This window comes from Notamacropus eugenii, chromosome 4 (assembly GCF_028372415.1).
Source record: "Notamacropus eugenii isolate mMacEug1 chromosome 4, mMacEug1.pri_v2, whole genome shotgun sequence".
Classification (NCBI taxonomy): Eukaryota; Metazoa; Chordata; class Mammalia; order Diprotodontia; family Macropodidae; genus Notamacropus; species Notamacropus eugenii.
In genome coordinates this window covers 268,077,357-268,103,028 of record NC_092875.1, presented here as the reverse complement: position 1 = coordinate 268,103,028, position 25,672 = coordinate 268,077,357, and the positions used below count along the sequence as shown (strand labels likewise).

The 25,672-nt window shown below is 35.5% G+C and overlaps 1 protein-coding gene across 1 annotated transcript in view; it reads right to left on the bottom strand.

The window, feature by feature from the left end:
• Positions 1–9,336: 9,336 nt before the first annotated feature.
• The window catches only part of SNTG1 (syntrophin gamma 1), a 1,083,450-nt gene continuing 1,067,114 nt past the window's right edge, over positions 9,337–25,672 (bottom strand). The window contains exon 19 of the mRNA XM_072604568.1: positions 9,337–9,600. Coding sequence (XP_072460669.1) covers positions 9,436–9,600 — 165 coding nt within the window. The 3' untranslated portion in view covers positions 9,337–9,435. The remainder of the gene's footprint in view (positions 9,601–25,672) is intronic.

Here is a 25,672-nt window from a genome sequence, read left to right as displayed (position 1 = left end):
TGAGCCTTTATATAGTTCCTACCATGTGCCAAGCACTGTGCTAAACATTTTACAAATATTTTATTTGGTCATCACAATAACTGTTTGAGATAGTATCTATTATTATTCTCATTTTACAGTTGAGAAAATCCCCAACATTATCATTCCTCTTAACCTTCCCTTCCCTTTTCCCACTGTACTTGATGTATTTCTATTCTGAACCATTCATGCACATCCATGTGTGGGTGTATGAATTTTCAGCCCTTTTTTCTGTTTCAGATAAGAGTAAGGGACAACTGCTAAACTTTGCCCACCCCTCCTGATATTTTGTGTACATTTTTCAGGGACCATGATTGTCAACAATGGCACATTCCACTGCCTTCTGGTTTTTTGGGGTTTTTTTTGCTAGTTTATTACACTTGCTATCTCATAATTTTCTTTGCTTTAGATTTGTACAAGAGAATCAATCCATCTCCAGGGTACTCTGCCATTCTTTTTTAACTCTCTCAATATCCCATGAACACTTTCAAATTCCAAAGGTACAGTTTTCTCCTTCTCCTCCTATGATTAGCTTTGCATCATCATATAGCCACTTATAATTGCTAAAATAAAATTTACCTTTCTAGGATTCTCTTGATCTTTGTGTTTATATTTCAAAGGTCCTAAATAGCTCTGCTTTTTCTTCCATCAAAAATGCTTTAAATTCTCTAGTCCATTAAAAGTCTATTTTTCCTCTACAAGTTTATACTAAACTTTGTAGAATAAATTATTCTTGTTGCAAGGCTCTATCTTTTGTCTTTTAATATATTGTATTAAAAATCCCCTCAAATTTATGGTAGAAGTGTTAGGTCTCATATAATCCTGAGTGTAGTTTCTTGATACTTGGTCTCCTTTTTCTGTAGACTTGCAATATTTTTTCTTTGATATAGCAGCTCTGGATTTTATGTATCTTTCTTGGGACAGTTCCTTTTGGAGTTCTTTACTGGAGGTGATCAGTGAAGTTTTATATTACATTTGATACATACATCATCAGAAACCATTAAAGGATTATAAGTGGCCAAAATGAAGAGGTACTTGTTCTAGTTCAGGTCCCTACCCCTAACAAACCTTGTCATTTTAATGACAAAAAAAAAAAAATCAACCTAGTTTTTTGGAGTCAAGTCCATATCACCTAAAGGATTTAAGTCATATGGAGAGGCTGACATAAACCTGACTCTGTTAACCTTAAAGTACTGCATAAATTTGAATGACTGTTATTTCAAAAGAAGAAAGCACTGAATTGGCATTTCAGAGAAGATATGCTGGCTACATCCTTCTGTGTAACATTAATCTGTCATAAGGTAGATTCATTGTGAATATTAATGAATGAAGAGATTATAAACGAGTTTGAAAATATCAGTGGCTTAGAAGTTCCAACACTGACACAAAAGCATGTAAGACTTGAGGTCTTTTGTTTTCCTAAGTAGTGAAAGCTTAGTCACAAAACCATAGATCTAAAGTAAGAAGGGCCCTAAGGGAGCATAAAGTTGATTCACTTCAGGTTACATATGAAGAACTAAGGCACAGAGACATGATTCTAGGTACTGAGTGGAAGAGATGGAATGAAAAGTCATCTCCTTTGACTCCAAACTAATGCTTTTTTCACTACAAAATGTCACTCTTCTCCGTTACATGATTTGGGGCTCATTTTTGTAACTTCAAAACAATCAGAAACAAATTGGAGTCAATATTTATAATAGTTATGAACTATTTGATTCATATATAGTATGTGTGCCTCATGATTCTAGACCCTTTTGCTAAACCAGGAATATTGTTACTTAGAGTAATCAGTTATGGAGATTACAGTCAGAATCTTTATCCTGTAAAAATCATTTTTAAGAGAGAAACATAAGATGAAAAGTGAAAATGGAGCAAATTAGCAGCAATAAAGAACTGATAGGAAGTATACTTTTTTTTCACTTGGAACAGCAAGGTGAGTGTCTCAAATCAGAAAAACTCTGAACTTTTGAGCTCCAGGAAGAGGAAAGTGATCTGAGATGAACGTACACCAATGATGAGCCAATAGTAAGTGAAAGGTACTGTTAACCAGAATTGAATATAGTCAAAGACAGCTGAAGGCTCCTCAGGCTCATTGATCTGCTTAAACAGTGATCTGTCTTAGACAGATTTTGCTGTTTGACTTTATATCCCTGACCCAGCACTCCAAGGGACCTGATAAAGGTATCAATTCCTCTGGCTGCTTCTCCCAGTTTCAATGCTGCTGGTGTAGCCTATAGTATAGTTTTCAGCTGGGAGTATTCTACTTAAAAATACACACACACACACACACATTTCTTGTTCATTTTATAATGGGTTTTGTCTCTAGATAACAATAAATTGCTCTTTATTGCAAGAATGCTTTGTTATAAAGTGTGTTCATAGTGAGGAGGGAATGAAGGACAAAAGGGAATTTGTAGGACTAATTTTCCTAGACTTACTGGTATATTAAACCCTCTCTGTGGAGAGAAAAAGGAGAGTTTCAATGAAGGAAACACAGTGGAAAAGGAAACTTCCTGGCCTTTTCTATTTGAGAGTATAAACGTTTAGGTTTTTTAACTCTAATATTTGGGTTTTCAGATTTTATCTGATTTACCTTCTGCTGTATTCTACTCTAATCAATCATTGTAAATGAATATGAATGCTTACTGATTGTAGCTGAAGTAGCTAAATTGATTAGTTTTTTGAATTTTTTTTTTTTTTTTAGTGATTAGTTAAATGTAATTATTGGTGTATATGACAAGTCTTTGACAGCCATGCTCTTAGAACATACTGTCAATTTTATTGTTGTCAGTCATTTCATGTCCCTTGTGCCTGACTTTTTGTGACCCCACTTGGGGTTTTCTTGGTAAAGATTCTGGAGTGGTTTGCCGAACTTCACCAGACTTGCCCAGTGTAAGTGACTGAGGCTGGAATCAGCTTCTTGACTTGGAACCATCAGAAATTCCTTTATCTCTACATTCTCCTACATTTCATCCCAGGCTTTTTTATCATTTTAAGTTTAGTGCCCCTTCCGTCCTTTCCCCCCCCCAAAAAAATCAACTGCTATTTAAACCTTCAGCTTAACTGGGCATTCCCAACCAATCCAAGTCCTTACTGATCAGATGTTGCCAATCTGTAGTCAGAATAAAGTTTTCTGGGGAATGTAGCCCAAGAAATTTCTCTCTGGGTACAAAGAACCTTGGGAAATGTAATTGGATTTGTCTGAGAAAAAAACCTATCGTCCCTGCAAATCACCAGTTGCTAAGAAATATCTGTAGGCATACATTATAAATATCTTTTGCTTAGAATATAGAATACTCACAGGTATTAATCTTCAGGAGTAATACTTTTTGGTCAATAAGAACAATGGAAAATAAAGTCCATTGAACTTGTGCTTTTTTCATCTCAATGTCTAGCCAATTTCTGGAGACATGATCAAGGTGTCAATGAGAAGAGTGTTTATTCCTCTGAGTGCAGAGAGTCCCCGACAGGGACAACCATAGGCAAGAATGGATCTCAGACAAAATTTGTCTGTCACCTCCCAACTTTCATAGAAAAACTCAACTCCTGATAACCTGTTTTTTAATGCCTTCCCTCAGCTATTTATCCTATGAAAATTCATGTGATGAATATATTCACAAAATAGTGTTAATGAGCAATGAAATTTATGAAACCTCTGAAATTTTTTCTAGAAGATGCCTGTAGAAACAGAAACTTAAACTCAAAGGATATCATTTCACATACCACAGTATAGAGATAGGTTAATGTTTTGAAAGAAGAGTCTCCTCCATGGTCAATTCAGTACTCAACTAAAGATAATTATTACTGTGTTAGCTACTAGTCTTAGAATTGACATTAAGTAATATTCCTTAAAAATGTCAAGAAATATGTTGGTCCCTCCATATACCCTCCTTGCCTTATTTCCTTTGTACCTAGGATACATTGATTTTTATACCCACCTCATATAAATAAATATGCAAATCTAGTAAAAAGTATTTATTTTCTATTTTCCAGTATGCTCCATTACAAAAGTACGGTTTATTAGTAGTACATTAATGAACTTAAACATCTAAGTGACTGTGTTTGTCACAAATATTAATTTACATTTTACAAACATCCACCAAAACAATTAAAAATGAAATAAATATATTTATAGTTTAACTTTCTATTTTCATTGCAATTTTTCATATTTATAAAATATATAACACTTTTAAATTTTATTTTCAAAAACAAATTTAAATGTGCAAATAAATGATAGTATGTTTTAAAATTTTTCAAGAATAGAAAGAAATCAAAAAGCCAAGGTCTTGGAGGTATGAAATAGCAATTCTTCAAGAAGGCCTATTAAGTACAAGGATGTTCATAGGAACTCAGGGGCTGTGGTTCTTAACCATGGAAGTGTCTACACTTGTCTTCAAGAAACAGAAGACTTCACTTGTACTTTTTAATTTTCTTCAGCCTTCTGCTTGCTGGCAGCAGACCTGAATCAGTCAAGACTATGACTTTTTTTCAAGGCCAGTGCAGTGTGGGCTTCTTTAAAATTTTAGGATTTGACCTCTAAGTTACAGCAGTAGAAAGAAAGGATTGTACAAGAACTAATGAACACTAAAGTACACCTTTCTGCTGCTTTTCAAGCAGTTACTGAATGGAAATCCAATGAGCAAACATTTTAAAATTAGAAGTCAAGAATACTTCTGAAACATGAACAAGGAAAGATTTATTTTTTCTACATAAAAACTTTGGCAAGACACTTGGATGTTAACACCTAGGTGATATGTTCTTGGTTTCCCTTAGCAATTAACATTCCCCCTCTTCCCCCCCAAAAAAATATCCTTTGATAAAATAGCAACTAAAATGGAAGATGCTTTTTAAAAAATGCCATTCTGCTAAAGGCTAAATGACAAAAGTAAAATGGAAGTGTCATCCCAGAGAGCAAATCATACGATTGTATAGATATTAGTAAAAGTATGAAGTGATACTTTAACCCCTTCTATGCTAGATAATGCTTTAAAGTGTTCCTTTTTATTCTGCAGTATGTACACTATTGTACAGGGTGGAGGACTTAAAGGTTTTTCGAATGCAAAAAAAACTCCAAGGCACTGAAGGGGTTAACATTTGTAATGCATGATAGGTGCCTGAAGGTTCTGCTATTCAAGTGTTGTATTATATACAACTGTAGATATCTCTAGGGATTGTAATAAATAAATTTCATGCAGCTAAACCTAAATTATATGGGAATGCAGTTTATCTGATCACTATTTCACCACTTCTAAGAATTCTCATTCATATAATTCAAACGATAATAAATAATAGTACTTATTAATTATATGAAAAAATAAAACAAAATTATTAAATGCTCAATGAATAGAATTAAAATAAATTTTTTCCAATATGTGTAATGATAATCATGTAAAATGCCAATTGTGCCTTATCATTCTTATTCAGCAATTATAAGAATATGGATAGTGCCATGAATTTTAACTCAAACTGTAATTTATATTCTAAATTTGAAAAGTATATGTATAGATGATATAAATATATGTTAATGGATCAGAAATTATGGGAATATTTTGTTGTTTTTTAATCACTGGTTTGTATATTATGGAATACAAATAGATTTCTTTATATACTTGGTATTTGAGTAACAGACCAGAAAAAAGTCAGCAACCTAGCTTCTAGTGGGTTTCAAAATGACTTTCCATTCAATTTCTTTTCTCTTTAACCACAATTTTTAAAAAGTTAATGCTGATGTTCCAAATTGGTTTTCAAATATATTAGTGCTTTATATTGAAATCATACTGAGCATTAAAAAGCAATGAAATTATTTGCTCCCTGTAACAGTGATCCCTTATTCCCTGTTGGCCATCTTTCATGCTATATGATAATGGACATGTTTAGAAAATTCAGTAGTTCAAGGCAGTGGGGATAGATCAAAATCACTGTCTGAAATTTAATGCTAGATTTCTACTCTATACCAAAACACATACTGCCCCATCATCCATAATTAGGTTTATGAAGATTGCATTTATGTAGACTTCAGTATGATTAAAATTGACTATTGTAACAAACCAAATAGCAGGGACATGGAGATACCAGTTTTGCCCTATGCATAGAGGTAGGGGAGCTTCTAATGAAGTAGGCCAATCACTAGGATCCAGTTTGTCCATGCAAAGAGATTGAGAGCTAACTCTTCTGACCAACTGAAATATCTGAAGGTCCTGTCTCTACTTGTTATACACTGAAATCTACAGTCTTTATTATTAGGAACCTCATTAAAGTGGATTACTGGTAAATGTTTAACTGGCTCTCCTCAAAAGTGGATACAAGACACACTTCATTTAATCTGAATTATTAAGATCATCTCCATTTCTTTCTTAATGAAGAAAGCGGTAAACTAAATCCTGATTTGTAGCATTTGACATTTTCTCGTGTGTAAACGTTCACGCTAAAAATGTAACAAATGGTTCTTGAGATTCTGTAGGGATTCCAGCACTCCTCTGCCTCATTATCTGGGATTTCATAAACCTCCTATATCTTAGAGCTTCTAGAATTAGAGGAAGCTTTCTCTAGAATTACACAAATGAAGAATCTGATCATATTTACATGAATATGAAAATATTTGACTTCCTTTTTCCAGTTATATACCACCATAAGTTAAAAAAGTTAAGTGTAACCCCACCCTGACCCCCCCCAAGAAAAAAAAAATGCAGTCCTTATAAAATTTTATACTTACTCCATGATTCTTTGAAATCTACTATAGTAGGGGATAAATCATATCTTACAAAATAATTTTATTCTGTTGCATTTTAAATTTTGATTACTTATTATGTTGGGAAAAAAGTAATTTTCTAGACCACAGTTTTAAATGATTTAATGAAACTTTTAAAATGAATGTTGGCATTCAAGACTTTTTTACTTTTCGTATATCAAATATCACCAGTATACCTAGGTCACAAGATCTGAGTTTGCAGATGGAAAAGGTATGGAAGATGGAAAAGCCCATATATCTATGTCAAATGTGAAAACTGAAATAATCACTTCTTCCCGAGGCCATCTACAAAATTTCCAAACTAGTCACCTACAGTTGAATTGGATTGTGAAGGGTGATTTGATCTGGTCTCCCAAATATCAAAAAATAAAATCAATAAAATAAAATGAAAAAAAAGTCTATAACCAAGCATTTAGGTTAATAAGATCAAATCATCAAACCATTATTCAGCTACCTGACAACATTAAACTAACCAGTTTAATTCTCAAATGGTTGTACTATGCAGATAGTGTCCCCATCTCACATCATGAGCATGTGCTACACAATTTAAATATTCTAGCCATCCAGAATTAATGTTAACAAAAATAGAATTATAGAAGAAAATATAACAACTTAAAGTTGGATGATTAATAAAGGTTAGTCCTCATCAATAATTCCAAAGATGTTTTCCATCTAAAACTTCATTAAACTATGATTGTTTCACCTTTAAAACCTTTGGAAAATTTGCTTTCTCACAAATGCTTCGGGAAGGTAAATTTGCACACCTCACATATGTATGAGAAACTACAACCACCTATTTGGCAAACATTTTCACAGCATAAGTCCTTCAAGACTGAAAACATTTTGACATGTCAATTACCACATACATTCCAAATACACTCAGAAAGTTGTTATTAGACCCAAACCTTCAAAGAGCTAAGGCAGAGTGGTTTAAAAACAATATCAAAAAAACAAAAGTAAAGCTCACCCTTACCTATTAAACAACAATTAACTACTGAATTTAATGGCATCCTACAATAAAAGAGTCATAAGGAAATTCTTTAAAACTGGAAAATCTCACTTTCTTTTCTGGTTCTTCTTGGTCCTTCAAACAGTTTTCAATTCAGCACATTTGAGAACCATTCAGGAATAAAATAAAACGAGTGGTTACTCATATTCATAAAATCCATGGAAACAACAGAACATTCTTGTGCTCTCTTTATAAATAACAGTTCTCTTTAAGGGAGCTATTCTAGCTTTTTATCTTTTTTCAATACTAAGTGACACAGAAAGTAAACACCAAATATTTGATCATATTCACAATTGTATGTTAGTGCAAAATGAATTTGAAAAAATGCAGTGGGGCTTGAATTTCATATGAAACTCCTATTAAAGCCATATCTTAGGACCAAGAACATGGCCCAGGGTATTCAAGTAGTGTATCTTTGAAGTTTGACCAGTAGAAGAAGCAGTTACAGTTCCAAATTACAGCTCCTCCAGTTTACATTCACCATGAGTCAAAACATTAAGAACATACAATACATTCTTATATGGAAAGCAAGATGCAATCTTCAGAGAGTGAAATGTCAGTAAGATAATATGTTCTATCTTCGTAGCTTACTTATTTCAATTTCCTCTAATAGTGGTTTATAATTAACTATGCCATTGGACTAAAAATCATCTGCTATAAGGCTGTGTTCTATGGGAATTTGAGTACCTGGTGGATTAATCAAGACAGAATGAGAGTCTTCCCTCACCTGTTCTCTCTCATGTGTTCTAGCCTATTTCCTAAAGAAAATTTCCTTTCCTTAGGTCAGGGACAGTATTCTATTTTAGGTAGGTCAATTAAGCACATTAGATTAAAAATAAATATCCCCACAATGAAGACAGAAATAATATCGCTACCAAACTCATTTGCATAACCCATAATTAAAATCACATGTGGTTTACATTTTCAATTGGCATTAAGGCCTGTGTCTGGAAAGTTATTACAACAGTGATTCAAGATAAGAGGAGGCCATTTCTCATTTTCTCTGTGATGAGTTAACATGGTTACCTCTTTACAGGTGGATTACAAATGACTAATGATAAAACAATGACAGAAGAATGACAGTGTTATGTACACTATGGAGAAGGGGTACAGGTAAAAACTTATAATAGGAATTAAAGTGCTTTCTTTTTTGAGGAGATACTTAGACAAATATCTTTCATGCTAGTCTCCTTGTGGCCATAGGGGTCTGTCTCTTGTTTGCTTTATGTCACTTATAATACACAGATGGGGTAGTAGTTCCGGCTCAGGGCCTAGCACATTGTTATAGAAAATAACCTGGAAACAAGAAAATGACCATTCCATTTGTAGTTTCTTATGGGCAGTTGAAATTTTATTGGATATTTAAATGTTTCTTGATATCATTAATTCTTTTGTCTCTACTTTTGCTTAGAGCAGTAGCTTGGTACAAATAGATCATAGTAAAAGCATATCCATCCTATGCTTGGTTTTCAGCTAGAGTTATTTACAGATGTCTTCCAGAACTGAGAGGAATTTGTGATCCATTGTGATGTTTCTTTCTGCCAAAATTGCAGTATGGACTTGTCTTTTGAATTGGTGAATTTGTGGTTTTTCCAGGGTCTAGTAGTGATGAACATTTGTACAGAGTTTATGCATTTGTGGCAGTATGAAGTGTGGGGTGTCAGGTTGTATATTTTACTTTGCCTGTAGCAGCAGAGGAAGCAGAAGTAGAAGCAGAGGCAGAGGCCTGATTGCCTAAATAGAGAGGGTCCAAACAAGCCACTTTGGCAGCAAAGAAGGAATGAATGCAGTGGAGAACAGCAAACAGATTGGAGAATTCCAGCTCCTGAAATGAAAAGCAGAAGAAAGGTTTCATGAAAATATTCCAGTTACCAACTTCTTGAGAAAATTCACAATAGCAATAAATGCATCTGGGTACCATGTCTGGAACAAGAATTGGTTATATTTGGTATATAGAAACTACACATATTTTATCAGTCTTTAGAAAACTAATTATATGTTTCATGCTCTATAGGCTTAATTCAACTAGTATCAACATATAAGGACTGTGGTTTCCCAAGTGACTTCTATATTAATGAACAATGCATGGCGACAGAATGCCAAATTATAATTTTATTAAATTGAATTTTATTTTTAGATGAGTATGTTTCACAACCAGAGAGACAGTGTAATTGATTTGTAGGGCAAGAAGTCAGCCAATAGCCCTAATGACAGCACCAATCCCTTTCCCACTCTGAGACTCCAAACAGGGAGAACCCAAACCTTCATTAAGTTTGTGAACCCAAACTTGATTAAGTGATCATTAAATTAGCATCCTAAGTGGGAGTGGGGAAGAACCTGCATTTCCCTCTAGGTCCTCAAGTGTAGCCCTTGGACAGAATCCAAACTTCGCAGAACATATATCCCTTTAATTAAATGATTTGTTCTGTAAAACTTGAACACAATCAAAATGCCACATGTTCCCCACCCATGGTAGAATTTTTCACTGAAATGGCAAAAGTAGTGTTTGGGGGAAGAAAGGAGAACAAGCAAACTAGGTGATCTCTCTTCAAAGCTGAATAATTTGACCCCAGGCTATGTACCTTTTTGAGTTTGCCAACATAATTTTTTTTTATGTCTCTGGGGGAGACTTGTTCATTGGACTTCTAGGTAAGCTGCTGTAATAGCAAGCACTCCAACATACAGAGGAGGGCTGCTATCACAGGTTCTTAGATTTGCCTTCATAAAATGAAAGGTAACTTTTGAAGGGTTAGCAATCACTTTAATCAAGCACATGTGTCATTCCTTTAACCAACTACATATGTCATTCACCTAGTTCAGAGGAGTCAGCACCCTAAACTTCAAAGAAAATACAGAGAAATCAAAGACCAACAGACATGGCTTCCTCTGCCTGAATTCAATAGACAGGTCCAACTATCTGACCACAGTTACCAGAGAGGGAAGTGCTGACATCTGGATTTTCCAAACTGGGGGGCTCCTTAACGCTTCCCAGATTCCTCATTTAGCCAAACAAACACATCCAATCAGTGAGCCCCAAAGTAAAAACTCAATTCAGAGTATTTATATCTTTTTTTTAAAGCCAGAGGGCATCACAACCCTTGAGAACCAGTGTCTCATTAACAAAAGGCTTGGACCTTCTCATAAATCTCTAGTCAAACTCCCCTTAATGGGAAGGCCGATTAATGTGTGGGGGAAGATCTTTAATCACATTGAATTACATAACAATTCGAATATATATATATATATATATATATATATATATACATACATATATACACTGTTTCTAATTAAAGAAACTCTTGTTTCTGTACTTTACTCCTTGGAAAGAGTCTTGATTGATAAAGGCAAGATTCAATCAGAGGGACTTGATTATACTAAAACAAAAACAATGAAAGACCCTATTTTTGCTTGACATCACAGCTACCACATTTCTGAGGCAGTTCATAGAGAGCTAATGTGGGGCAGTTAATGAATGCTGTTTTGGAGTTAGAAAGATTGAGGTTCAAATCCTTCCTCAAGCACTTACTGTGTGACCTGGGCAACATGATTCTGGTCACATCACATAATTTTCCTCAGCTTCAGTTTTATCACCTTGTAAAATGGAGAAAAAAATAGCGCTTACTTAACAGGGTTATTGTGAGGATTGTGGAAGCATAGTTAAAATGAATTTTTTATTTCTATAGAAAAGTTAAAATTTTTTTTCTCATCTAAAAGGCCTCCCCAGTCTTCAAGTTTGAAGGTGGTTTGAGGAGGACCAAAGGGCTTTCTTAGGTAAATTAAACTGTAACCAAAACTTTGAACAAAGAATAATTCTTGTCCATTTAAATTCCTGTTTTCCTTACCCCAGAATTAATTGGGCTATTGACCAATTTAAGGGCTATGCCTGCCTCTTCCATCCCCTCTAGTGGCTCCATGATCCATTTTTCTCAATTGAGAAAGGATTTAAGATGCTGATTTCAGGAAACAGTCCTTTGTTTTACCCTTAGAAAACAGTTTAAGGGCATGGTCAAGGGAGGAAGGAAATAGTGGCTATTTTTAGGAATGTTAACCCCAAACTGTATTTTAACATATCACAATCATTTCCTTATTCAAAATTCTTATTGAATGTTACCTAAATGTGATCTTGTGGTAAAAAATCATCTCTGAAGTTCCAGGGAGACTATGTAAATTTGGGTATCTTCCTCTCTACACTAGACATGATTAGATATTAGATTAATGTTTAATTAAACTGAGTTATTTTGGCACATTTGTGTCTACAACACAAGGTAGCATATATATTCTACGTTGTGTTCTGTGTAAGTGTGTGTGTATGTGTGTGTGTATATAAATATATATGTGTGTATATATACACACACATATACATACATAGATGTATCTGATCAAATGAAATAACATATTCATCCAGTTTGGCAAGCATTGCAGACATGGTAGATAGTATTCTCAATCTTAGGGATAGTTCTAAAGAACTAGAATGATGACATCTAACATATAATATTTTCAACAGCTATGTTCTTAACAAAATTTGAGGTTGGAATAGATTCTCTCTTGGGTTTTATCTACCTTTCCATCCTATGATCCTTCATAGATTTCATGGAACTTCAGAGCTAAAAAGGATCTTAGAGAACATATATTCAAACACTTTACATCGGTGAAAATGACACTGAGAACAAATAAATGACTTGCCCAAAGTCACACAGACAATGCTAGATCTCAGACTCATGCCTCCTGACTACCCTATCCAGGGCTTCTTCTTCTTATTTTTTTAAATAAAATATGCCTTTATTAGCACTTTGCCCTACCCAACTTCAGTACAACAATCTACATTTTTGGAGTACTCCTTATGACTTTTATCTTTTGTCATGGTTTTTGTTTTATGATGCTATACTTTCATCAGGGAAATTCTGGTGTGGATATGTCTTCTATTCCTTCAGATCCCCAGCTAATTTGTAATGTGCAGTCTGGCCCACTGAGAGGTTAAGTGACTTGACTACATGTCAGTGGCATAGCTTGAAACCAGGTCTTTCTCTCCTTCATAGCTGGTACCTCTCACTGTGCTTCATGCTATACAGTGTACTGCATAGAACTATACAGGAATGGCATCATACATGTCACTGCTATCCAGAGTACTGAATTAAATGGGAAAAGAAAAGCTATAAATACACTATATGAAACTGTAACCTCATTCCTCCATCCCACAACCACCTTCCTTAGATTTGGATGTGTTATATCTCCTTTCCTTTCACAATGGACAGCCCTGTGCCCTACATTTTGAATAAACTAAGGGATTCATCTGGAGTCACATCTCATTCAGTATGCACATTACACTCTGTCTTCACTTCCTTTTCTTTCACAAATCCCCAACTTTTTGCAATCTGGTTTCCAAACTCATCACTTGACTGCTTTCTCCAAAGTTACCAGTCATCTCTTGATTTCAAACCTGGAGAGTCCTTTCCCAGTTGCCATCTCTCTTGACCTCTTTGTTACATTTGGCACTGATGATCACTCTCTTTTCTGGATAATCTCTTTTCTCCAGCTTTTGGTGATATACTAGTCTTTTTCCTACTAGTCTAATTGTTCCTTCTTCATCTCTTTTGATAGCTCATGATCTGTAATATATCACCCACTTAATTGCATCTGTGAGTGTTCACCAAGGCTCTATTCTGGGCTGTCATCTTTACATTCCCTACTAGGGACCTCATGAACTCATAATCGTTTGATCATAATCTAAATGCAGATAATTCCCAGATCCATATATTCATGCAATGTCTCAAATAGCCATCACCTAAATTCATGTCCTTATCACTTCACACCTAGATTTTTGCAATGGGTTCATAATCAGTTTCTCTGAATAAAATCTGTCTCCACTCAAGTTCATTTTACACAACACAGCCAAAGAAAATTACCTTAAGCACAGATCCCTTATGTTACTGTCCTACTCAATAAAATCCAGTGGCTTCCTATCATATCATGATTATCAAGCCAAAATGATTTCTCTGTTCCTTAGATATAACATTCTGGGATCTCTCAACTCTGAGCTTTTTCACAGACCATTGCTCATTACTAGAATGCATTCTCTCCCTGCCTCTTCCTTGCGAAGTCAATCTTTTTCAAGATTCAACTCAAGTATTATCTTCTACGTGAAACCTTTCCTAAGCTCCCCAGTTGCTAATGCCTTCCCTCCCAAACTTCTTTATGTTTAACTATCCTATATTTTTTAATTTATCTTTCAACTTTATATTCATTTTGTACACACATGAATATATACATATAGTTATGCAATACACATACACATAACAGTGCAACTATGTATACATATCTAGTAATGCATATGAATGTATACAGATATATGTACATGTATATATAGGATGTGTATACAAAATGTACTTGTCCCCCCAAACAGAATATAAGTTCCTTGAGAGTAGGGATTGCTTCATTCTTTGTATTTGTATTTTGCATGCTCAGAGCTTAGCCTAGAGATGACACTTAATAGAAGGTAAATACACACTAATTGATTAAAAAGAATTTTTTTCCTGTGTTCTGTTTACTGCTCAGAAACTAGCCCACTTGCAAATAAATGTGCGTATGTACAAATGGAAAAGTACCCCTAAAATACCTTGAAAATAAATTAAAGGATGATTTAAAATTAATTGAAAAATAATAAACTTTGAAAAAAATCTATTATTGCTAGCAGTTAAAGGCACAGTAAAATAAATGGTTACATGGCACTTGTCCAAAATTAAACCTTGGAATCACAGGCTTTGATGAGTCAATATTGATCTAAAAACTTACTGGAGCTTGACTAGAGGAAAATGATAAAGTTGGTCATGGATTTGTAAACTATGTCATATGAGATGTTGAAGACAATGTAGCTGTTTCAGCTGTGGAAAATTCTCTGAAGGGCTATAAATAAAAATGTGGAAAACTAATTAAATTTGTTTTCTGTATCTTTAGAGAGTAGAAATTAAAGGGAGGCAGATTTTGAGACCATAATATAAAGCACTTTCCTACCAATTAGAATAGTTCATCTCTAGTCATATGTACCAAATCAAAACACAGGGGTCTATTGTACTTATTAATTAATTCATACATCTTTTTATTATTCTCATGAAACAAAAAGGAAGCATTATGTTCCCTTTAAAAACATTCCCAGGCAGAATGGGGTTCAGAGCCAAAATGATGGAGAAAAGGCAGCAACTTGCCTGAGCTCTCCCCTACACCCCTCCATACACCTTTAAATAATGCCATAAAACAATTCCTGCAGCAGAAGCACCCACAAAAGAATGGGGTGAGATAATTTTCCAGCCAAAGACAACCTAGAACGTCAGCAGGAAAGGTTTGGTACACCTGGGTGAGAGTGGACCACAGTCCAATACATCCCATGACAGTACAGACTAGATTGCAGCAAAGCAGGAGCAGGTGTTGGGAGACACTGAATCAGCAGTGGCAGCTACTTCTGGGGCTCTCAGCCCAAAGACAGTAAGGGGATCAGACAATTAGCCAGAAGGAGATTACAGGAGTCTCTTTGGTAGCACTGAGGCAGGATTCTGTTGCTTTGTTCATACTCAGATTCAGGTTAAATTCTTGGGTAGCAGACCTAGGGTGAGGAGGAACACTCATACGTCAGAGCTTGTAGCCAGTGTAATGTAGGAACCCTACTCACAGTTAAAGGGCAGAAAAGAGTATTTGCAGTCATTTGCAGACCAGAGCACAGGCCAGGACAGTAGTAAACACACCTCTTATTAGATCATATCAACTTGGGAGAATTGAAAACTTGCAGGCCCCTAGAAGTATCTCTGAAAATAGCTGCACAAAAGCTCTGAAGTTTGGGACAGTGTACCCTCCACCTTGGAAGCACAGTCCCACTTTAACAAAGAGTTAAAAGTTGAAAGATAAACTGTAATAAAAGAGAAAACAATAGAAAAAATTCTGACCAAAGAAGCTACTATGGTGACAAAGGAAGATCAAAACACACAGTCAGAGGAAGATAACAAAGTTAAAGTTCCTACAGCCAAAACCTCCAAGAAAAATATGACTTGGTATCAGGTCATGGAAGAGCTCAAAAACGATTTTAAAAATCAAGTAAGAGAGGTAGAGGAAATATTGGGAATGAGAGTGATGCAAAAAAATAATGAAAATTGAGTCAACAGCATGGTAAAGAGACAGAAAAAATACTGAAGAAAATAAGACCTTAAAAGCAGACTATGCCAAATGGTAAAAGAGGTACAAAAAGCCAACAAGAGTAATGCTTTGAAATGCCGAATTGGCCAAATGGGAAAAAAAAGCTACAAAAATTCACAAAAGAAAAATTCTTAAAAAGTAGAATTGGCCAATGGTAAAGAAGTCACAAATGTTCACTAAAGAAAATGATTCCTTAAAAATTAGAACTGAGAAAATGGTAGCTAACGACTATGAGAAATCAAGAAACAGTAAAACAAAACTAAAAGAAAGATTGAAAAAAATAGAAGATAATGTGAAATATTCCACTGAAAAAAACAACTGACCTGGGAAACACATCCAAGAAATAGAATTTAAGAAGTTGTGGACTACCTGAAATCCATGATTCAGAAAAAAAAAAAAAAGAGCCTAGACATCATCTTTGAAGAAATTATCAGGGAAAACTGCCCTGATATTCTAGAAGCAGGGGGTAAAATAGAAATGTGAAGAATCCACTGAGCACTTCCTGAAAGAGAAGTCAAAATGAAAACTCCCAGGCATATTATAGTCAAATTTCAGAACTCCTAAGTCAAGGAGAAAATATTGCAAGCAGCCAAAATGAATCAATTCCAGTATCATGGAGCCACAGTAAGGATAACACAAAATTTAGCAGCTTCCACATTAAAGGATTGGAGAGCTGAGAATATGATATTCCTGAGGGCAAAGGAACTATGAGTACAATCAAGCAAATGATCTACCCAGCAAAACTGAGTATAAATCTTTGGGGGGGAGGGGGGAATGGACATTCAACAAAACAGAGAACTTTCATTCCTGATGAAAAGACCAAAGCTGAATAGAAAATTTGACTTTCAAATATAAGACTTAAAAAAAGCATAAAAACATAAACAGGAAAGAGAAATCATAAAGAATTCAATAATGTTTAACTGCTTACATTCCTACATGGGAAAAGGATACTTGTAACTTCTAAAAGCTTTCTCATTATTAGGGCAGTTAGAAGTGGCATATATAGACAGAAAATAAAAGTCTGCGTTGAATACCATGGGGTGATTATTTGAAAAAATTAAATTAAATGGTGAAAGAGAAATGTATTGGGAGAAAGAGAAAGGATGAGGTAGAATAGGGAAAATTATCTCACTTGAAAAAGGCAAGAAAAATCTTTTACAATGGAAGGGAAGAGAAGGAAGGTGAGGGGGAGTGTATGAACCTTACTATCCTCAGAAGTGGCTTAAAGAGGAAACAACACACACTCAATCAAGTACAGAAATCTATCTTACCTTACAGGAAAGAAGGAGGGGAAGTGGATTGGGGGGGGCGGTGATAGAAGGAAGGGCAGATTGGGGAGGGGGTAGTCAGATGCAAAACACTTTCAAAGAGTGTGAAAGTACAGAGAGGATAGAATAAATAGGGAGAATAGAATGGAGGAAAATACTGTTAGCAATAGCAACTGAAAAAACAATCTGAAGCAAGTTTCTCTAATGAAGGTCTTAATTCTCAAACATATAAAGGAACTAAAATGTCTCCTCATTGACATTTTGTACCTCTTTTACCATTTGTTCTAGTCTGTTTTTTAAGTGTTATTTTTTTCAGTGTTTTTTGCATCTCCTATATCAATGTCTTTTATCATTAATAAAAATAAAATAAGAGCAATTCCCCAATTGATAAATGATCAAAAGATATTAATAATTTTCAGATGAAATAACCAAAGCTCTCTCTAGCCATATGAAAATATGTTCCAAATTCCTAATGACTGGAGAAATGCAAATTCAAACAATTCTGAGATACCACTTCATACATTTTGCCTAAAATTGTCTGAAAGGACAGAAGAGGTAAATGACAGATGCTGGAGGAAATGTAGGAAAAATGAGACATTAAGGCATGTTTGCTAGAGCTGCAAACTGATTCAACTCTTCTACAAAGCAATTTGGAAACTAAGACCAAAGGGCTATACAACAAGGCATACCCTTTGACCTAGTAGTAGTACTACTAGGTCTGTATCTCCAAAGAGATAAAAAACAAACAGGAAAAGAACCTATATGTACAAAAATAATATTTATAGCAGCTCTTTCCTGCTGTGAAAGAATCAGAAATTGAGGGGATCCCTATTGAGGAATGGCTGAACAAATTATGGCATGTGATTATTATGGGATACTATTATTCTCTAAGAAGTGATGAGAGATCCCTTGCCTTCCCTTCCCTTTCTCCTGTTCTGTCCAGTCTTGTCCTCTCCCAAAACCTTAAACCTACTGCACTCTGAAACTGGGACTCCAATGAGCCCCTGTCTAGGGGCTTCTTCTTGACCCTGCTAGCTTTAGAATGACTATCAATAGGAACTGTTGCTGTTTCCCACCCAGCCTGTGGTCTTTCTTTTTCTTGGCCTTATTAAAGGGAACTTGACCTGGCTACTTTTCAAACAGGCCTATTCAATGAATGGGTGTTGCCTCAACCTAAGTGAGTACCTGCAAACACGTTGGCCTAAAGGGCTCAAGGTCTCCCAGGGCATACTGGGTCATCTCCATTCATCCTGATGAATATCTGGTCACTGGATTCAGATGGCTCTGGAGAAGTGAGGCTGGTGATCTGCATGGCCCTCCCTCACTCAAAACAAAGTCAAGTCAAATCATGTCATTTCTCTGATGGCATGGTCTTCTTCAACAACAAAGGACTAACACACTGTTACTGTGTTGTTATTTTATTTGTCCTTTGTTCTCAGAGGACCATGACATCAAGATGATGACATGACTTGCAGGTGACTTTGATTTGAGTGCGGGAGGGCTGAATATAGTTACTTCATAATGGGATGAATGTGCCTGGTGGGCACTATAAAACTTCTTGAATGAGTTTGGACCCTGCTACCCTCATATCATTTCTATACTGATTATTATTGGTAACTACATATTGCTTGCTTTTTATCACAGCAACACAAAGATCCAGGTCTGCAAAGATATGCCTTTGCAAGCACAAGGATCTGGCAATTATAGGCATAGCCTAAAGTAAAGATAATCAAATTATCTCAAACGTTTATGAACACAATAGTTGTTGAATATTGCTGTTTTTCTCTTGAAAATATAAAATATCCCAAGGTATCTCTGTGAGTTCATTGCAGCTCCCAGAGGTGCCAAGTACACAATTTGGGCTACTCAGTCTTAGAGAGTTGTTTGAAGTATGTAATGGTTAAGTGACCAAGGTCATACAACCAAAAATTGCTGGAGGTAGGATCTGACCATAAGTCTAGTACTTTAATCAATACACTACTGAATGACCAGAACTGATCTTTTCCCATATGTTTAGGTTTGTATCACTAATAGAAATCCTTCAATGTCCCCATTAGAAATTCAAGTAATTGTTGGTATGATGAGAACATTTTCTTTCTACATATGCATGTGTGTTCCACTTCTATGTTAATTAGAAGGGTAGAGTTAGTGTCCTTTTCCAGCAAAGAATATTTATTCAATCTCTTTTATAATGTTGAATAGTAAGTAACAAAAATTAAAATCAGGTTTCCTAAGGAGAGAGTAATAAGCTCTGCTAGATAACCTATATATCAGGGAAAATAAGTCTTAGTAGAACTAAAAGAAAATGTGAAATTTTCATAACTGCTAGTAAATGAGAAGCTTTTTTATAAGTAGATACTTCTATTTGCCTTGCTTGAATATCTACTTATAGACAGATCCATACCTCATCAGGCAAAGAAACTTCAAATATTATAGCAGAGATGTGTGATATTATTAATATAGGAATGTACAATTTATTTTGTGCTTTGCAATTGCTTTAAAAAGTCTTTTTTTTAAGTTAAAAACTAACAACTGATCCACAAACAGTAGTAGTCCTTTCCCCAAATCTATTGAATACTTTGTTTTTCTTTTGGTTATAGAGAATCTTGTGTGTGGAGGAAGGTTGTAGAAAGGAGGGGAGGAAATTAATCTTTTAAAGAATCTTTGACTATGGCCCTGGGCTAGCTGGTCTTTGTCTCACACTGAATGGTGGCCTTGCCCATGCAGCTTATCTGAAAATCAGCCCCCACTGCTGACTTGGTGGAACTGGAGGCCAGGTGGCTGTGGAGAGGTAACTGCTAAGATTCTGGGTGCAAAAATCCCGCTCTGCGTCCAGACCAGTACACGCTTTATTTTGCCACCTTGGAGGAACTGAGATCTCACACATTCCCAGAGTATACCCTACTCTTGACAAAGAATCCAAAAGTCATGTAACTGGTTGGGAAAAATGCCCAAAAAAGGGAAAAAAAATATAAGACTATAGAAGGTTACTTTTTTGGTGAACAGTTATTTCTCCCATCCTTTGTGATGAGGAAGAACAATGTTTACCATCAGGGAAAGACATAGAAATCAAGGCTTCTGTATCCCAAACATCCAGAATAAATATTCAGTGGGCTCAGGCCATGGAAGATCTCAAAAAGGATTTTGAAAATCAAGTAAGAGAGGTGGAGGAAAAATTGGGAAGAGAAATGAGAGAAATGCGAGAAAAGCATGAAAAGCAGGTCAACACCTTGCTAAGGAGACCAAAAAAAATGCTGAAGAAAACAACACCTTGAAAAATAGGCTAACTCAATTGGCAAAAGAGGTTCAAAAAGTCGGTGAGGAGAAGAATGCTTTCAAAAGAAGAATCAGCCAAATGGAAAAAGAGGTTCAAAACCTCAGTGAAGAAAATAGTTCTTTCAAAATTAGAATGGAACAGATGGAGGCTAATGACTTCATGAGAAACCAAGAAATCACAAAACAAAACCAAAAGAATGAAAAAATGGAAGATAATGTGAAATATCTCATTGGAAAAACAACTGACCTGGAAAATAGATCCAGGAGAGACAATTTAAAAATTATGGGACTACCTGAAAGCCATGATCAGAAAAAGAGCTTAGACATCATCTTTCATGAAATTATCAAGGAAAACTGCCCTGATATTCTAGAACCAGGGAGCAAAATGGATATTTAAAAAATTCATTGCTCACCCCCTGAAAGAGATCCAAAAAGAGAAACTTTTAGGAACATTGTGGCCAAATTCCAGAGTTCCCTGGTCAAGGAGAAAATATTGCAAGCACCTAGAAAGAAACAATTCAAGTACTGTGGAAATACAATCAGGATGACAAAAGATCTAGTGGCTTCTACATTAAGGGATTGAAGGGTGTGGAATATGATATTCCAGAAGTCAAAGGAACAAGGACCAAAACCAAGAATCACCTACCCAGCAAAACTGAATATAATACTTCAGAGGAAAAATTGGTCTTTCAATGAAATAGAGGACTTTCAAGCATTCTTGATGAAAAGACCAAAGCTGAGAAGAAAATTTGACTTTCAAACACAAGAATCAAGAGAAGCATGAAAAGGTAAGCAGCAAAGAGAAGTCATAAGGGACTTACTAAAGTTGAACTGTTTACATTCCTACATGGAAAGACAATAGTTGTAACTTGAAACTTTTTTTCAGTATTTGGGGAATTGGTGGGATTGCACACACACACACACACACACACACACACACAGACAGAGAGCACAGAGTGAATTGAATTGGATGGGGTCACATCTTAAAATAATGAAATTAAGCAGTGAGAGAGAAATACAATGGGAGGAGAAAGGGAGAAATGGAATGGGGCAAATTATCTCTCATAAAAGACGCAAGTAAAAGACTTTTCAGTGGAGGGCAAAAGGGGGGAGGTGAGAGAAAAAACATGAAACTTACTATCATCACCTTTGACTAAAGGAAGGAATAAAATGCACACTCATTTTGGTATGAAAAGCTATCTTACAATACAGAATAGTGGCGGAAAAGAGGATAAGCAGGGTGGGGGGGGTGATGAAAGGGAGGGTAGTGGGAGGAGGGAGCACTCTTGGGGAGGGATAGGATCAAAAGAGAGAATAGAAGAAATGGGGGGCAGAATAGGATGGGGGGAAATATAGTTAGTCTTATACAACATGACTATTATGGAAGTCATTTGCAAAACTACACAGATATGGCCTATATTGAATTGCTTGCTTCCCAAAGGGAATGGGTAGGGAAGGAGGGATGAAGAGAAGCTGGAACTCAAAGTTTTAGGAACACCTGTTGAGTATTGTTCTTGCAACTAGGAAATAAGAAATACAGGTAATGGGGTATAGAAATTTATCTTGCCCTTCAGGACAAAAGAAAAGATGGGAATAAGGGAAGGGAGGCATGTTAGAAGGGAGGACAGATTGGTGATAGGGGTTATTAGAATGCTTGGTGTTTAGGGGTGGAAGGAGGGGAGAAATGGGGAGAAAATTTGGAACCCAAAATTTTGTGGAAATGAATGTTGAAAACTTAAATAAATTTAAATACAAGAATCTTTGACTTCATTAATGGAAGAAGGAAGTATATTGTGAAAATGAAAGGCTGATTATGGAAGCTCATTTTTAGCCAAAGCAAATTTGCTGGCATAGCAGAAAGGTAACTGGATTTGCAGTCAGAAAATTTGGGTTAGAATACCATAGCTGTTGATTATTATTTGTGTGACCTCAGGGACATCATTTAAGTTCTCTGAATCTCAATTGCTTTATCTAGAAAGGCAGTTTTCAAGATGCTTTCTAAGATCCTTTCTATCTCTACTTCCTATGATAACCATGCCCCAGAATTTTTTTCACTGATCATCTGATTTCTTCCCCTATTTTTTTTTGCCATGTCTGAAATTCTAGCAAATGATAAATTGAATAACTTTATCCCTCTCATAAAATACATGTTTTAAAAATAATTCATTCAGTGCAAATTTTCTCAAATTCTAATCAGCACTGAGAAAATAAGTATTTTAATTGGGGAAGGGAGATGTCGGGAGAATAATTTTCAGGGATTAGAGAACTTTGAATACCTGGCTTTGAATCCCACTTATACCATTTACAAGTTGTTTGACCTTGGGCAAGTCACTTTTATCTTTTTGAAGCTCAAGTTTCCTCATATGTAAAATGTCTAAAAATGTAAAATTATTATTGGTATAATTTACTTTCAGGAAATTTAGGGATAAATTTAGATAATAATTTAAAATGCTATAGAGATACTATTTACCACAGTGCCTGGACCATAGTAAGTGCTTAATAAATAAATAGTTATTAAATTTATAAATGGAAGTTATTATTTTATTGTTATTATCATAATATTGGAGGACTAGTTAGAGTTACATATTGAAAGAAAGGATAAATTAAGTCAGGAAACTGGGAAATGGGAAAGGATACAGAAAGGGAGAGGGAAAGGTGCTAAGGACAAATTTTCCTTATTTCCATTCCTCTTTTGTTATCCTTCATTCCCTTCCTGGCTATGCTTTTGATTCTCCTTCCTTTGCTGCCGTTATTTGTCTGCCTTTTGCCCCAGGTAGTCTTCCTCTTTTGCTTTTTCTTATCCTGGTGAGTTCCTCCTGGAATCTCCATTTTAAGGAAGGACCTAGGACAACTAATTTTCATTCCTCTTCTGGCTCTGCTTCTGTCTGTGGACTTCCCCATCAGGCACCCAAGTGCCTCCTCCCTGACCTCCTTTTCAGCACTCTTTGTGTTGTCTTCCCCCAGGAGAATGTAAACACCTTGAGGGCAAAGACTATCTTTTTGCTTGCAAAAAGCACTTAGCACAGTTCCAGGAACATTTGTAAAAGCTTAAGCAATGGTTGTCTTATTTTGGCACAGCATCTAGGTTAGACCTGCATAACTTGGCAATAGGTTTGGGTTGCAGATAGATTAGACTAGAGACAGACTGATGATGGTTGGTTGCACACAAGAGAGTGTGCAGTGGCAACCCTACATTTTTCACTGGCTGCCAGAAATCCTTTATATGTTTGCAGGTCTGATCTAGGTAATGGACAAAAGCTAATTTATTTCTCTCTGTTCGTCTTGCTTTCCCACATTGGAAAGTACACCCATGGTCATCCTAGCACCATTAGAAATACATTTAAGTTATGTTATGGCAGCTATCCACAGTGGATAGAGTGGTTCTGGAGTCAGAAAGAGCTTAGTTCAAATCCAGCATCAGATACTTACTAGCTATGTCATTTAGGCAAGTCATTTAGCCCTGTTTGCCTCAGTTTCTTCATCTGTAAAATGAGTTGGACAAGGATATGGCTAACTACTCCAGTATCTTTGCCAAGAAAACTCCAAATGGGGTCATAAAGTATTGTATACAACTGAAAAAATGACTGAACGATGTTATGATGATCATAGTGCTCATATAGTACTTTAAGTGTTTTAAAAATGTTATCTAATTTGATCCTCATAAAAGCTATGTGAAGTTGGTGCTAACTGTAAAGATGAAGAAAATTAGACTCCAAGAGATTAAATGGCTTGTCTATGTTTACATGGTTAATATGTGTCTGAGACAGGATTGAAACTTAGTCTTCCTTAGGCAACTACTTCACTCCTTAGCTGCGCGTTATGAGCAAGATAGACTTTTAAGAAATAGACTTAAAGTCTACACACCATTTATAAGGCTGGTCCCATCAGAAAATAACTCCTGAGTCACAAGAAATCAATTCACAAAATAACTTTTGGAATATAACTCATTTGTAAGTGGGCATTGTTTCTTTTTTTTTTTTTTTTAAGAAAATATATCTGTAGTCATTATAATTTGAGAAAACCCACATATTGTCAGAAAAGGAAGAAAAGACATGGTTGTTTATAGATCATAATGATAATAATAATAGAGCATTTACCACAAGTCTAGTAGTATGCTAAAAGTTTAACAATTATTATCTCATTTGAGTCTCATCACAATCCAATGATACAGGTGCTATTGTTTTCTCCATTTTGCCGATGTGGAAACTGAGGCAAACAAGTTAAGTGACTTGCCCAGGGTTGGTAAAAGTTTGAGGCTGGATTTTAACTTCAGTCTTCTTGACCTCAGACCCTGTGCTCAGTTCACTATACCACATGTAAATGGTGTGCCTATTGAGCTTCTGATTTCATTATAGTGTCACAAAGCATATCTTGGGTAATCTGGAAACAAAGTTTCTATAGAAAATCAATGTGTGGCCTTGGGGAAGACATTTTATCTCCCTGGACCTCAGTTTCCTCATCTTAAAAATTAGTTTCTTAGACTAGAAGGACTAAGGTATCTTTCAACTTTAACAGTTTCTAAATGTAGTCCTTTTTCATTTCCAAGAATAATATAGGAAGCTATGTGAATTTGCAAATAAAAGCAATAGTTCCCATTACTTTCATTCCAAACATTATACATTTTCATTCCACCAAGGAATCTTTGAAAAGCCTTATGAGACCTTCTGAAAAAGAGAAAGAAAAGATAGAATTATTGGCTTGATGAAGTGAGAATTTATGCCCTTCTGCTGTCAAAGATAAAAATAAAGTAGATTTCCTAGTTGCAACACCATGCTTAGTCATACAGTATAGAATATATATATATATATATATCTCCTTCTGAATAGGCTTCAAAAGTCCCAACTTCCACACAGTCCAATTATACTCTACAATCATTTCTGAGTCAGTTCTGTACAAGGACCTGTGCCAGCAAGTCATTTAAGCTTTGTCAGGAAGGTCTGCAATCCTAACCTCACATGCAGAAATGTTAATCGTCATGCTTTTGGCAAGCTTTGCTCCAAGTAGTGAACATAAAAAGAATCCAATAACTGGTACTTTTAATATTAAGTATCATAATGTAGCATAATATCTCACCCCCCCATCCCCATTTTATAGCAGAAATACAAATTTTTGCTTTTTTTCTTTCTTCCTAATTCATCCCAGTAGGGTTGCAGTTATCACTGTCTGAATCTCTGA